We start from the raw sequence: 16278 nt of genomic DNA, 5'->3' as shown, positions 1-16278 counted from the left end.
GGAGCCTTGGAATTAAAAAGTACATATAATACAAAATATTTCCTCTCTTGTGTTGTGTTTTACATATTCCTTGTGATCTGGAAATAGAGAAAATTATTTAGAGACAAAGATAGTATTACTTAAAACATATTTACTACCAAGATGCCCATCCTTCTAAAACCATGATGAAATTTAACCAACTCCATATAAGATTAACAAATATCTTGCACCTTAAGATACTTTATATTTTACTAGTTTTTATAAGAACTTTGTTGCATTTTCAAACTTAATAAGAGGTTTGAAAAAACTTTTACAAACTATAGAGAGGCTAGGACTGAGCAGTTAAGGCTCAAGTCTTCAAAATACAGCTTTTAAATCTGTTCTCTTACCAGTAGCTTTGGGGAAAGCATTCTGTGTCTAAGCAAGCCTCAATGATGTGAACCAGAAACACAGCCTCTGTTCCAACTCCTAGTCATTAATACACAAAATAAAATGTTCTCTACCAATGGGTTAATGGGGGCTCTGGAATCAAATAGAAGAATTAAATCTGGCCCTGACACCTACCAGCTGTGTGCTTCTAGCAAGGTACAATCGATCCTCACTACTCACAGATTCTGTATTTGTGAATTTGCCTACTCACTCTTTATTTGTAATCCCAAAATGAATACTTGTGGTGATCACGGTCACTAGTACACACAGACAGAACGGTGAAAATCTGAGTTACCCAACAGGCATGTTCCCAGCTGAGGTCAAATACGGTGAAGCTCTGCCTTCTTGTTTCAGCCTCACGCTGTAAACAAGTGTTCTTTTTGCAGTCTATCTTTGCCAGATTTTTTGCATTTTTGTGCTTTTTGTTGGTGATTTCATTGTTTAAAATGGCCCCCAAGCATAGTAGTGAAGTGCTGTCTGGTGCTCCTCGGTGCAAGGCTGTGATGTGTCTTACAGAGAAAATGTGTGTCAGATAAGCTTCCTTCAGGCAAGAGTTAGAGTGTTGCTGGCTATGCGTTCAAGTTAATGAATCAACAATATATATTAAATAAGGCGTCTTTAAATAAGATGACACATAAAACATAGTCATGTGTTGATCAGTTGATAAAACTGCTGTGACCGGAGGATTGCGCGAACTTAACCCTGTAATTATCCTCGGAGCAATGCTTCTGTGTTCACCAATTCGGCATCCCTGGCAACTTCATAGAACTTAACTACCGCGAATAACGAGGATCTGAACTCAGTCTCCTGAAGCCTTAGTGTGCTCGTCTGTGACATGGAGACACGAGATGTGAAATCCCACAGGATTTTTGTAAAGATTAAATGAGACAAGGCACGAAAAGCACTTAGTTCAGTGCCAGGCACACATATATTAGGAAAAAAAAAAACCATTAACGTCAAGTCGATTCTGACTGCCCCGTAAGGTTTCCAAGAAGCAGCTGGTAGACTCAAACTGCCAATCTTTGGTTAGCAGCCGTAGCTTGCCACAGCTCTTAACCACTGTGCCATCAGGACTCCCATATATTAGAGACTACCATTATTATTATTGTTCCTATTACTGACCCAATAGCAGTTAACATTGGTCTCAGATAGGATTCTGCAGGTTAATACTAGGTAGATATACATTGATGTTTATATATACAAAATTTATACTACATCTAAAACAACTTGTAAACCAAAACCAAACCTGTTGCCGTTGAGTCAATTCTGACTAATAGCTATTTTATAGGACAGAGTAGAATTGCCCCATAGGGTTTTCAAGGAGAAGCTGGTGGATTCGAATTGCCGACCTTTTGGTTAGCAGCCAAGCTCTTAACCGCTGTGCCACCAAGGCTCCAAAACAATTTGTCGTGGCTATGAAATCAAAGTACTTTAGCATTCTTCTGGTAACGAAAGTATCAAAGGACTCCAACTGAATCTTTAGAATTTTCTTTTAAACTTTCAAACCACTTCTCTCATTTTATTCTGTTCTCTAGTTATCTTAAAGGTTAACATAGATGTTACAGGATTAACATAACCGAAAATCATGTTGTAAGCATTCAGTTGAACATAGCTTTGAACTAAAAGATGTATGACGTGTGGGGGCAGGGGAAACTACTTCAAAAAGATCAGTATTCCTCATATGGCTGCTTACTATTTTCCTACTCAGAAGTAGTATGGAAAAAGGAAACATGAAAACGTGTTCGAGGGTAAATCAATTCTCAGTACTCACTTGTAAAAGTCGAGGTAGACATAAAGAAGATACTGCAGACTGTGTTCCAAACAATAGAAAATGAAGTGAGAATGGAAATCCCAACCTTCTTTGGAGCTGTAGTTTTCAACAGGGAGGGTATCTTGCATCACACCCCCAATGCGGCTCAGTCTTAGGAGGAAGAGTTCAAAGTCTCCCAGTTCAGAAGGAAGAAAAATTCCATTCCTGTTGGGCAGGTTTAAGGAATGGCAGGTTAAGAAGTTGCTGGGTTCAAAGCACACCAAATCACTTCATTGTGTACACCTCAACTACTTAAAAATTAGTATTTACAAATGAAGCCTTCCAATTCTCTCTCTACAGACGTGTTCTGAGACATATATTTGCTAGTTTCCACTAAAGGTTTCTGAAGCCCTGGAGTATTTAATAGTAGTCATGAGAGTCTCAAGCTATCTCTAATATTTCAAAACCCTAAACTAAGCTATCTGTATTTGTTTTTGACTGGAACTGTACAACTCAGTACGGAAACAGTAGTTAGCTCCTGAAGATAGATGCTCTGAGCACCAAAATATCCAAACAAAACCATTACGAAACTAAAGCATAATAATTTAAATAGACCAACTATTAAAGACAAATAGAACCTTACATTTAAATACTTTTTTTTACAAATTGTTTTCTTTTTACTGTTAAGTAAATCACACGTACCATACAAAGGAGCGCAGAAAATACATATGTAGGGTTTAAAGAAACACCATGTAACTGCTACCCAGATTAAAATAGAATGAGGAGCCCCCTGGTGGCACAGCGGTTAAAGCATTCAGCCGCTAACCAAAAGGTCAGCGGTTCCAACGCACCAGCTGCTCTGTGGCAGAAAGATGTGGCGGTCTGCTTTTGAAAAGATTTATAGCCTTGGAAACTCTGTGGGACAGTTCTACTCTGTCCCATAGTGTTGCTATGAGTTGGAATCCACTTGACAGCAGTGTGTTTTGTTTTTTGGGGTGTATCCCTCCCCCAGTGCATGTCCTTCGCTTTCCCCAGGGGTAACTGAGTTTTGTGATAATCATTTCCTTACTTTTATTTAGTTTTATCACCCATATATATAACCCCAAACAATATACGGTTCGGTTTTACCTACTTGGACTTTATACATAAATGGAACATTCATTTTGGACGTATGGTTCTTGGCCTTGTTTCTTCTGCTCAACATCGCACAATCTATCCATGCTGACACTTGTGGCTACAGGTTGTCCATTTCATTGTTATTTACGATTCCATTGTATGATAAACTACATATTATTTATCCACTCTACTTTTGGTTGTTCCTAGATTTTTAGTAAAATTAATTTGCACGCCATGATTATTAATGAGGAAGAACATCTTTTGATATGTTTTTGGCCATTTGTCTCCTCTTTTATGAAATACCTATTTGTGCTAGATATCTTTCCCCTCCAGATGCAAGCTCCACTCATCACCACCCTGCTGTCCCTGAAGGTTCATCTCTACAGGCTGCACCAGGAGACCCCAGTGCCCTCAGGGCATCAGAGAAAACAGAGGATGGGGCATTTATACCCTGGGTCTCTCTGTGCTGTTACCCCAGGGTGCCTGACACCCTCCACTTAGGGTCCTGACCCTCCCCTTGTCCCTTCGAGCCTGTTTAAGAAAGTGTGTCCTACTCCCAAGGTCACATATATTCTCCTATTACATCACACAAAAGCTTTACAGTTTTATGTTTCACATTTAAGTTTTCAAATCTACTGTACCTGGAATTGATTTTATGCATGATATAAGGCAAAAAGTCCAATTTCATTTCCTGCCCCCCGTTTCTATTCATTAATTGAAAAGACCATTCTTTCCCCACTTTTCTGCAGTGCCGCCTTTGTCATATATAAAGTGAGCACACACGTATAACCCAAAAAAACTCACTGCTGTCGAGTCAATTCTAACTCACAGTGACCTGATGAGACAGAGCTGAACTGCCCCATGGGGTTTCCAAGGCTGTAATCTTTATGGAAGCAGACTGCCACATCTCTCTCCTGCAGAGTCTGGTGGGTTTGAACCACTGATCTTTTGGTTAGCAGCCGAACGCTTTAACCACTGCACCATGAGGGCTTCCTCACACACGTATAGCTCTGTTACTATGCTCATTCTTCTGTTCGCCAGGTCTATTTGTCTATCCCTGCACCAATACCCCACTGTCTTAATTACTTAGCTTCAGAATAAGCCCTGATATCTCGTAGGCAAGTTCTTCTCTTTCAGGGGCTGTTCTTGCTTCTTTGCGTTCCCATATAAATCTTTAGAATCAGACTGTTAAAATCCACAAAAAATCTGCTGGAATTTTTATTGAGATTGTGCTATATCTAAAGATCAATAGATATTCTTTGGGAAGAACTGATAGCAGGCATTCTTACCTTGTTCTAATTCTCAAAGAGAATGCTTGTGATGTTCATTAAGTATGATGCTGGCCTGAAAGACTGTTTTAAATACCCCTTTTCAAGTTAAAGGAGTTTCCATCTATTCTTAGTTTGCTAAGAGTTATCATAAATGGGTCTGAATTTATCAGATACATTTTCCACATCTATTGGGAAAATGTGATTTTTTTCCTTCAATGATTTCATTAATTCCTTTAATTTCATAATTTATGCTAAACCATGTATTCGCTCTTAAACCACCAAACACTAAGCAAACTATTTTGTAAGTGTACTATAAACTTTCATTTTTAGTCAACAAGAAGACCATTTACTTAAATAGAAAGGACAGTAGATAAAAGTCAGGGGTTACCACTACCCTCCACAGCCCAGAGGAGACCCAGCCCAGACTCCAGGCCCCTCCCCACTGGCTTGGAGACTCACCTCTCACTGACTACAGTGGCCCCGCTTCAGCACCTGGCCTGGTTCGCACTGCAGACAAATAACCCATCTCCACCTTTCTCCCCTGCTGGACCTGCCCAGATGCACCGTAGCTGAGCTCTCGCCCTGCATACAGGGCCAGAGACAAGCAAGGAACAAGGCATGCCTGGCTCACCCACCCAGACATAACCAAACAAAATAAAAAAGCAGCACAAAACAAACAAATCTACAATCGATAGATTAAAAAAAATAGTACCTGAATGTCTCAGAGACAGCAGATAATACCAAAACATATTTAAAAAACAGGACAAGATGGCTCCGAGTAAGTGAATAGAGTAAAGCACCAGTTGACCTCCCAGCAGAAGAAAAGGCAGTGAACTACTTGATAGGGAATCTGAAAGTCTAATATTCATGGCTCTCCCAGAGATTAGGAAAGAGATCAAGGAAAACACAGATAAAAACATGGAAAACACAGACAAAACCAACCAAAACATTGCCAAAATCAAGGAAAACACAAAGCAATAGAAGAATTCAGGAAAACGATACAAAAGCAAAATGTCAAAATGAATAATTAGAAATCATACAAAAACAGCAATCAGAAATCCAAAAGATAAATAACAAAACTTCAGAAACGGACAATGCACTGGAAGGTTTTAGAAGTAAATCTGAAACAACGGAAGACAATCAGTAAGATTAAAGACAAATCCAAGGATGCCACTTTGTTTGCAAAAAATCAGAGAAAAGAATGGAGAAAAATGAAGAAAACTTAAGAACTATGTGAGATATACAATCAATAGTAAAAATCTGTGTGTGATCAGAATTCCAGAACAGGGGGAGAAAACGGAAAACACAAAGGGGATAGCTGAAGATTTGCTGACAGAAAACTTCCTTATATCATGAAAGATAAAAAGCTGACCACCCAAGAAGCTCAACGAATCCCATATACTATAGACCCCAAGAGAAAGTCACCAAGACATATCATAACGACACTTATCAAAGCCAAAGACAAAGAAAGAATCCTTAGAGCAGCTCGAGAAAAACAAAAAGTCACATACAAAGGGGAAGCAGTAATACTAAACTCTGATTACTTGGCAGAGACTATGCAAGCAAGAAGGCAGTGGGAGTAGATACCAAAAATCAAAGGATGGAAAAAATATGTCAAGCAAACAGCAACCAAAAAAGGAGTGGCAATACTAATCTCAGATAAAACAGACTTTAAGGCAAAATCCACCATAAAAGACAAGTAGGGACACTATATAATGATTAAAGTGACAATCCATCATGAGGGCATAACCATAAGAAACATCTATGCACCCAATAACATGGCTCCAAAATATAGAAAACAAACTCTTTTCAGCACTGAAAAGAAATTGACAGTCCACAATAATAGTAGGAGACTTCGACATACCACTCTCGGTAAAAGACAGAACATTTAGAAAGAAACTCAGCAAAGATATAGAAGATCTAAAGGCCACAATCAACCATTTTGACCTCAGATATAGAACACTCCACCCAATGGCAGCAAAGTACACATTCTTTTCCAATGGACATGGAACATTCTCCAGAATAGACCACATCTTAGGTCACAAAGCAATCCTCAACAAAATCCAAAACAGTGAGCATCTTCTCTGATCCCAGCACCGTAAGAGTAGAAATTAATAACAGGAAGAGCAAGGAAAAAAAAAAAAAAAAACATGGAAACTAACACCTTGCTTAAAATCCACTGGGTAACAGAAGAAATCAAAGACGAAATGAAAAAAATTACTAGAATCAAACAAAAATGAAAACACTGACACCCGAACTGACTTTTTGGTGAATAGCCAAGCACTTCACCACTGCACCACCTGGACTCCCAGACTACAATAAAAAACCACTAACCATCAGCGGAGGTGGGGCCAAGACGGCAGAGTAGTCAGACGCTTTCAGTGGTCCCTCTTACAACAAGACCCAAAAAAACGAGTGAATTGATTATACATATGACAAACCTAGGAACCTTGGACATCAAAGGCAAAATTAAGAAATCAGGCTGAATGACAGTGGGAGGGAGAGACTGTGCTGAAGCAACAAGGAGCTGCTGGACCTGACTTGGCGGGAACCAATGCCACTCTGCCCTGATCCCCCAGCACAACTGCACTGGGGCTAGCAGGAGCATTCGGGACGTGGTTACTTCAGTGAAAGAAGGCAAGCAAAGTGGCGCAGCCCTGATTCACTGGCACAACTGTGGCAGTGCTGGCGGTGGCATTTGAGATGTGGCTGCTTCAGCGAAAGAAGGCAAGTGAAGTGGCGCAGCCCTGATCCCCTGGCGTGACCGCAGCTGGGCCGAGCCAGCACACAGAATCTATGCACACCTCCGGAGTCAGCAGATAAACAGCACTCTCAGCACAAAGTAAGTGATTTTCTCTAATTTACCACGTGGATCTATCAGCTCCTCCCTTTGAAAGAACTCTCTCTCATCTATCTGATCCCTCCTCCCTTTGCCCCGAGCTGGCTTCAGTGACAGTTGATTTCCCGGTGCCTGAGATAGGTCCTGATGCGCTCCCTGAGCCATTCTTCCAGCCTTGGAGAAGAACCAAAGTAACAAACAGGGAAAAAATAATCTGCCAGCTCCCCTAAACTAGGAATTTAGAGCAGAAGCGGCTCCTGTCCAGGCACTAGCAGTCCACAGATTTTGAATGCCCTTCATCCCTGCATGGACCCAGGTGGCCCCATTTTGGCAGGTAGGACCTGGCTGTTACATTGCAAGGGCGAATGGGCTTGAGGTCTGACTGTCATTGTTTCAGCTGTGCAGTGGAGAGGTGGGTTTTTGATGTTTGATACTGCTCTCTCTGACTATTAAACAGGGTCCTCACCTACCCACATCAGGGGCCTGAGGACTGGTGGCTCCACCCACGCCACGTAGCCACCCGCAACAGGGGTCCAAGGGTAAGTGGTGCCTCCCACTCCTTACAGTTAAAAGCCTTCGGTGCCTATGGTACAGCTGCAAAGCCCACCCACCAGTGCGCTCTAGAGAACAGGGACACAGTTTCCTCACAGACACTCGGGAGATTGTCAGCCCCCTGCCTTCCTCAGAGTGTGACCCCCTGCTACAACCAGAAACCTGTGCATACACCAATCACCACTACTCCTCTAAAATCGCAGGTGAGAGCCTGCACCAACAACTGGTGACTGACTACCTGGACACCTGAGCTAAATCTATACAAGAATACTGAATGGACTCCTAGGCTTATATACCTGATAACAGCTTTAGCCATCTCGTGACAGGACATTAGTGCTTCAAAGGCACCAATGATCAAGTTAGTGCACTCTAGTAGCCTATTTGGATATAGCAAAACAAAACAAAGCAAGAAGCTAGGACACAGCGAGGAAACATAAAATACATTAATACAATAAATTACAATAGTTCAGAGACAATAGTCTATGTCAAATCACATAAAGAAGCAGACTGTGATCACTTCAACAAACTCCCAAAACAATCACAGAATCTTCCAGATGAAGATGTAGTCCTGGAATTACCAGATGTAGAATACAGAAGATTAATATATAGAACTCTTCAAGACATCAGGGAAGAGATCAGGTGAAATGCAGAGCAAGCCAAGGAACACACAGAAAAAGCAGTTGAAGAAATTAAGATTATTCAAGAACATACTGAAAAATTTAATAGGCTACAAGAATCCATAGAGAGACAGCAATCAGAAATTCAGAAGATTAACAAAATTTCAGAATTAGACAACTCAGTAGAAAGTCAGTGGAGCAAAACTGAGGAAATGGAAGTCAGAATTAGTGAGACTGAAAACACTTATCAACAATAATTTGAGGAAAAATCTGATAAAAGAATTAAAAAAAATGAAGAAACCCGAAGAATCATGTGGGACTCTATCGAGAAATAACCTGCGAGTGACTGGAGAACCAGAACAGGGAGAGATAACAGGAAATACAGAGAGAACTGTTGAAGATTTGTTGGCAGAAAACCTCCCTGATATCGTGAAAGATGAAACAATATCTATCCAAGATTCTCACTGAACCCCACATAAGGTAGCTCCCAAAAGAAAGTCACCAAGACATATTATAATCAAACTTGCCAAAACCAAAGATAAAGAGAAAATTTTAAGAGCAGCTAGAGATAAATGAAAAGTCACCTACAAAGGAGAGTCAATAAGAATAAGCTCGGACCACTAGGCAGAAATCATGCAGGCAAGAAGGCAATGGGATGACATATACAAAGCAATGAAGGAAAAAAACTGCCAACCAAGAATCATATATCCAGCAAAACTGTCTCTCAAATATGAAGGTGAAATTAGGACATTTCCAGATAATCAGAAGTTTAGGGAATTTGCAAAACCAATTCCAAACTACAAAAAATACTAAAGGGAATTCTCTGGTTAGAAAATCAATAATATCAGATAACAACCCAACACTAGAACACAAGACAGAGCAAGCAGGTATCAACCCAGATAGGGAAATCACAAAAATAAATCAAGATTAAAAAAAATGCTCAAAACAGGGAAACAGCGATGTCATTATGTAAAAGATGACAACATTAAATCAATAAAGAGACTAAGAAATGTAGTCATAGATCTTTCATACAGAGAAGAGGTCAAGGCGATACAGGGAGATAAAAGTTTCGTTTAAACTTAGAAAAATAGGGGTAAATAATAAGTTAACCACAAAGAAGACTAACAATCCACCACATTAAAACAAAATGCAAGAAAAACATAAAGACTCAGCAAAAAAAAAACAACAACAATGAAAAACGGGAAAATACAATTTACAAAGAAAAACTACTCAGCACAAAAATTAATTGGAAAAAGAAACTGTCAACAACACACAAAAAAAAGACATCAAAATGACAGCACTAAATTCATTCCTATCCATAACCACACTGAATGTAGATGGATCAAATGCACCAATAAACAGACAGAGAGTTGCAGAATGGATAAAGTAACACAATCTGTCTACATGCTGCCTACAAGAGACACACCTTAGACGTAAAGACACAAAGAAACTAAAACTCAAAGGATGGAATAAAATATAAAAAGCAAACAACAATCAAAAAAGAGCAGGAATGGCAGTATCTAATTTCTGGCAAAACAGACTTCAAAGTTAAATCCACCACAAAGGATAAGAAAGGACACTATAAAATGATTAAAGGGACAATATACAAAAAAAGTTTTTTTTGTATACCAGGACGATATTATCATCATATTAAATTTTTATGCACCCAACAACAGGGATTCAAGATATATAAAACAAACTCTAACAGCATTGAAAAGTGAGATAGGCAGCACCACAATAATTGTAGGAGACTTCTACACACCACTTTCGGCGAAGGACAGAACATCCAGAAAGAAGCTCAAAAAAGACACGGAAGATCTAAATGCCACAATCAACCAATTTGACCTCACAGGCATATAGAGAACACTCCACCCAAAAGCAGACAAGTATACTTTCTTTTTCAGTGCACATGGAACATTCTCTAAAAGAGACCACATATTAAGTCATAAAGCAAGCCTTAACAGAAGCCAAAACATCAAAATATTACAAAGCATCTTCTCTGACCATAAAGCCCTAAAACTAGAAATCAACAACAGAAAAAACAAGGAAAAGAAACCAAACATGTGGAAACTGAACAACACTTTGCTCAAAAACAATTGGATTATAAAGGAAATTAAGGACAGAATAAGGAAATTCATAGAATCCAATGAGAATGAAAACACTTCCTATCAGAGCCTTTGGGACACAGCTAAAACAGTGCTCAGAAGTCAATTAATAGCAATAAATGCATATATCCGAAAAGAAGAAAGGGCCAAAATCAAAGAATTATCCCTACAACTTGAACAACTAGACGGCAACAAAAGAAACCCTCAGGCATCAGAAGCAAATAATAAAAATTAGAGCAGAATTAAATGAAATAGAGAACAGAGAAACAGTTGAAAGAGTTAACAAGACGAAAAGCTAGTTCTTTGAAAAGTTTAACAAAATTGATAAACCATTGGCCAGAAAAACAGGAGACAAGGCAAATAACCCGAATGAGAAATGAGATGGACAATATCACAATAGAAAAAAAAAAAAACTTTTTTTTGACCCGACTGAAATTAAAAGAATTGTAACAGAATATTATGAAAAATTGTACTCTAACAAATTTGAAAGCCTAGAAGAAATGGACAAATTTCTAGAAACACACTACCTACTTAAACTAACACAAACAGAGGTAGAACAACCAAATAAACCCATAACTAAAGAAGAGATTTAAAAGGTAATTTAAACACTCCCAACAAAAAAACAAAGCTCTGGCCTGGGCAGCTTCACTGGAGAATTCTACGAAGCTTTCAAGAGAAGAGTTAACACCCCTAAAGGTACTTCAGAGCATAGAAAAGGCTGGAACACTCCCAAACTCATTCTATGAAGCCAGCATAACCCTGATACCAAAATCAGTAAAGACACCACAAAAAAAATAAAATTACAGACCTATATCCCTCATGAACTTAGATGCAAAAATTCTCAACAAAATTCTAGCCAATAGAATTCAACAACATATCAAAAAAATAATTCACCACACTAAGTGGGATTCATACCAGGTACGCGGGGATGGTTCAACATAAGAAAAACAATCAATATAATCCATCAGATAAACAAAAGACAAGAACCACATGATCTTATCAATTGATGCAGAAAAGGCATTTGACAAAGTCCAACACCCATTCATGATAAAAACTCTCAGCAAAATAGGAATAGAAGGAAAATTCCTCAGCATCACAAAGGGCATTTTTACAAAGCCAACAGCCAACATCATCCCTAGTGGAGAGAGACTGAAAGCATTACCCTTGAGAAAGGAAACCAGGCAAGGATGCTCTTTATCATCATTCTTATTCAGCATTGTGCTAGAGGTCCTAGCCAGAGCAATTATGCTAGAAAAAGAAATAAAGAGCATCCAAATTGGCAAACAGGAAGTAAAAGTATCTCTATTTTCAGATGACATGATCTTATAAACAGAAAACCCTAAAGAATCCTCAAGAAAATTACTGAAACTAATAGAAGAATTTAGCAGAGTTTCAGGATAGTACATTAACATACAAAAATCAGCTGGATTCCTCAACACCAACAAAAAGAACTTTGAAGAGGAAGTCACCAAATTAATAGCATTTACCATAGCCCCCAAGAAGATAGAATACTTAGGAATAAATCTAACCAGAGACGTAAAAGACCTATACAAAGAAAACTGTTAAGACACTACCGCAAGAAACCAAGAAAGACCTACGTAAGTGGAAAAACATGCCTTGCTCGTGGATAGGAAGACTAAACATTGTAAAAATGTCTATTCTACCAAAAGTGATCTATAGATGCAATGCAATTTCGATCCAAATTCCAACGACATTTTTTTAATGAGATGGAAAAACAAATCACCAACTTCATATGGAAGGGAAAGAGGCCCTGGGTAAGTAAGGCATTACTGAAAAAGAAGAACAAAGTGGGAGGCCTCACTCTACCTGATTTTAGAACCTATTATACTGCCACAGTAGTCAAAACACCCTGCTACTGGCTCAACAACAGATACATAGACCAGTGGAACAGAACTGAGAATCCAGACATAAATCCATCCACATATAAGTAGCTGATATTTGACGAAGGTCCAAATGCAGTTAAATGGGGAAAAGACAGCCTCTTTAACAAATGGTGCTGGCATAACTGGATATTCATCTGCAAAAAAATGAAACAAGACCCATACCTCATACCATGCACAAAAACTTACTCAAAATGGATCAAACACCTAAATATAAAATCTAAAATGATAAAGATCATGGAAGAAAAAATGGGGACAATGCTAGGAGCCCTAATACATTGCATAAACAGTATACAAAACATTACTAATAAGGTACAAACACCAGATAAGAAACTAGATAACTGGGAGCTTCTAAAAATCAAACACCTATGCTCATCCAAAGACTTCACCAAAAGAGTAAAAAGGTTACCTACAGGCGGGGAAAAAATTTTTAGCTATGACATTTCCAATCAGTGTCTGATCTCTAAAATCTACATGATACTGCAATAACTCAACAACAAAAAGACAAATGACCCAATTAAAAAATAGGCAAAGGACATGAACAGGCACTTCACCAAAAAGGACATTTAGGCGGCTAACAGATACATGAGGAAATGCTCACAATTGTTAGCCATTTGAGAAATGCAAATCAAAACTACACTGAGATACCATCTCACCCCAATAAGGCTGACATTAATCCAAAAAATAGAAAATAATAAATGTTGGAGAGGTTGTGCAGAGACTGAAACACTTCTACACTGCTGGTGGGAATGTAAGATGGTACAGCCACTTTGGAAATCGGTTTGGCACTTCCTTAAAAAGCTAGAACTCCCATAGGATCCAGCAATTCCACTCCTTGGAAAATATCCTAGAGAAATAAGAGCCTTCACATGAACAGATATATGCACACCCATGTTCACTGCAGCACTGTATACAATAGCAAAAAGATGGAAGCAACCATGATGCCCATCAACAGATGAATGGATAAATAAATTATGGTATATTCACACAATGGGAATACTACACAATGATTAAGAACAATGATGAATCTGTGAAACATCTCGTAAAACGAAGCAATCTGGAAGGCATTATGCTGAGTGAAATCAGTCAGCTGCAAAAGGACAAATATTGTACAAGACCACTATTATAAGAACTCTAGATAATGTTTAAACACAGAAGAAAATATTCTTTGATGGTTACCAGGATGGAGAGGGATAGTCACTAACTAGATAGTAAAAAAAAAGATAGTAGACAAGAATTATTTTAGGTGAAGGGAAGGGCAACACACAACACAGGGGAAGTCAGCACAACTGGACTAAACCAGAAGCAAATAAGTTTCCTGAACACAACCAAATGCTTCGAAGGCCAGAGTAGCAGGGACGGGGTCTGGGGACCATGGTTTCAGGGGACATCTAGGTCAACTGGCGTAAGAAAATGTATTAAGAAACCAGTTCTGCATCCCGCTTTGGTGAGAGATGCCTGGGGTCTTAAACACTAGCAAGTAGCCATCTAAGATGCATCAATTAGTTTCAACCTACCTGGAGCAAAGGAGAGTGAAGAACACCAAAGACATACAGTAAAGATGAGCCCAAGAGACAGAAAGGGCCACATAAACCAGAGACTACATCAGCCTGAGACCGGAAGAACTAGATGATGCCCAACTACCACTGATCACTGCCCTGACGGGGAAACACAAAATAGAATCCTTGATGGAGTAGGATAACAGTGGGATGCAGATCTCAAATTCTGGTAAAAAGACCAGGGTTAACGATCTGACTGAGACTAGGGGGACCCTGATGGTCATGGTCCCGGACCCTTTGTTAGCCCAAGATTGGAACCATTCCCAAAGCCAACTCTCTAGACAGGGATTGGACTGGACTGTAAGATAGACAATGATAATGATGAGGAGGGAGCTACTTGGCTCAAGCAGGCACATGAGACTATGTGGGCAACTCCTGTCTGGTGGTGAGATGAGAAGGAAGCGGGGGGGACAGGAACACGGGAATACAGGGTAGAAAGGAGGAATACGCTGTCTCATCAGGAGAAGAGGAGCTAGGAGTACATAGCAAGGTGTGTTTAACTTTTTGTCTGAGAGACCGACTTGATTTGTAAACTTTCATCTAAAGCACAACAAATAAATGAATAAAAAGCCAATAACCAAACCCATTGCCGTTGAGTCGATTCCAACACATAGTGGCCCTATGTGACAGAGCAGAATCGCCTCACAGAATTTCCAAGAAGCAGCTGCTGGATTCGTAACTGCTGACTTTTTGGTCAGCAGCCGAGCTCTCAACCAGTCTGCAATAAAACCCAAAAAACCAAACCCACTGCCATCGAGTCAATTCCGACTCAGAGTCGGCGATAACGTCCTTTAATTTAAAATAATACGAAACAATGCTCACTGGATTTACGGCATTTCAAAGGAAAAATTACACTATTTTTTGTTGTTCTTCCTTTCATTCTGCCCACTGGGGATTAGTTTAACAGTTACAATACCTGGCCAGGGTATCTAAAATTTTATTCCTCATGTAACTGTTGCAGCAAGTACTCTGATCAATAACGTCCACAGTCAGGGGGGGCCATTTGTTCTGCTGAAGTGAAGCATAACTATCCTGGGTGTGAAATTCTTCGATCCACAAGCTAATGCTTAACCAATCATGGCGGGCTGTGAGATGTCTCCACAGGGCTTCGGGAGAATAAGATTTGTAGTCTACATGAAGAACAAAACACATTTTAAAATAGCAATGAATTATGATTATTGACATGTAAGTCAATACTGAGTTTAAATACTGAGTAAATGTAACAATCCAGACATAAATATTTATATAATATATGGATTATTCAGGCCCTCTGCTCCTTTGACTATTTCCCTTCTTTGCCCTGTTCGTTTTATAAAAATTAGCCAGAGGAAGAGCTAAATGTTGCTTCTTATTACTACGGTGATCAAAATGAAACCTGGGAATTAGCTGTACATTTCATTTCTCTTTTCAGTCTTCTTTCCTTTTTATCCCTTAATAGAAATAAAACTTTGGATGTATCAGTAAACATGATTGCACTTTCTGTGAACGTGGGATTTACCACTGTCAAGTTACTCCCCAGAGCCCTGATGTGATACACACCCCCAGTATATACAATGAGAAATCCAAAGACTATTTGGAACAACACAGGATGTCACTTTAAAGCTGGGACAAAAACTCTCAGCCTTGAAATTCAATTCACTGCTCGGCCAACTGAGCCATATGCCTCTTCTCTTTCACTACCACATTATAAATCTGTCACCAAAACCTGGAGATAGAAAGGGGTCTTAATGCAATGACTTACATTTTAAAGTAACTGAACATTTTCCCCCCTTAAAAGTAATTCTAAAATGGAGACACACCGAAATATTCAAATATCAACACTTAATTGAATCCACATTCAACATGCTCGAATTTCAGGTTCTCTCACACTTGCCTTCTGTACTTATCCTGGGAAGAAGGATGGATTCTTGCGTTAGCTGATCCCACCACTGTGCCCAATTCAACACAATTCTGTGTTCCTGTTTGTTAAATTCATCTTTATGATACTTCAGGACTGAGTCCAAAATAGATTTCTGCTTGGAAAAATCTTGCTCCTTTATCCAATACCTAAAACAGTGATATATACATATATATATGCATATAATTTTTTTTTTAATTGAGGGGAAAACATCTTTCTTTTTATCTACTTAAGAACTTCTATTCTTTTGTGGGGCACATAAT

The 16278-nt window shown here is 39.1% G+C and overlaps 1 protein-coding gene across 9 annotated transcripts in view; it reads right to left on the bottom strand.

Annotated features, from left to right (window-relative positions):
• The window catches only part of SPG11 (SPG11 vesicle trafficking associated, spatacsin), a 104448-nt gene that overhangs the window by 62640 nt on the left and 25530 nt on the right, over window positions 1–16278 (bottom strand). For all 9 annotated transcript variants that reach the window (XM_023539085.2, XM_064292020.1, XM_010599689.3 and 6 more), the window contains 3 exons: window positions 15992–16164; window positions 15035–15248; window positions 2180–2383 (listed from right to left, as the gene is read on the bottom strand). In XM_023539085.2, the coding sequence (XP_023394853.2) occupies window positions 2180–2383; window positions 15035–15248; window positions 15992–16164 (591 nt within the window). The remainder of the gene's footprint in view (window positions 1–2179; window positions 2384–15034; window positions 15249–15991; window positions 16165–16278) is intronic.

Source organism: Loxodonta africana, chromosome 10 (assembly GCF_030014295.1).
Source record: "Loxodonta africana isolate mLoxAfr1 chromosome 10, mLoxAfr1.hap2, whole genome shotgun sequence".
NCBI lineage: Eukaryota > Metazoa > Chordata > Mammalia > Proboscidea > Elephantidae > Loxodonta > Loxodonta africana.
This window is presented reverse-complemented; position numbering and strand designations above follow the sequence as displayed.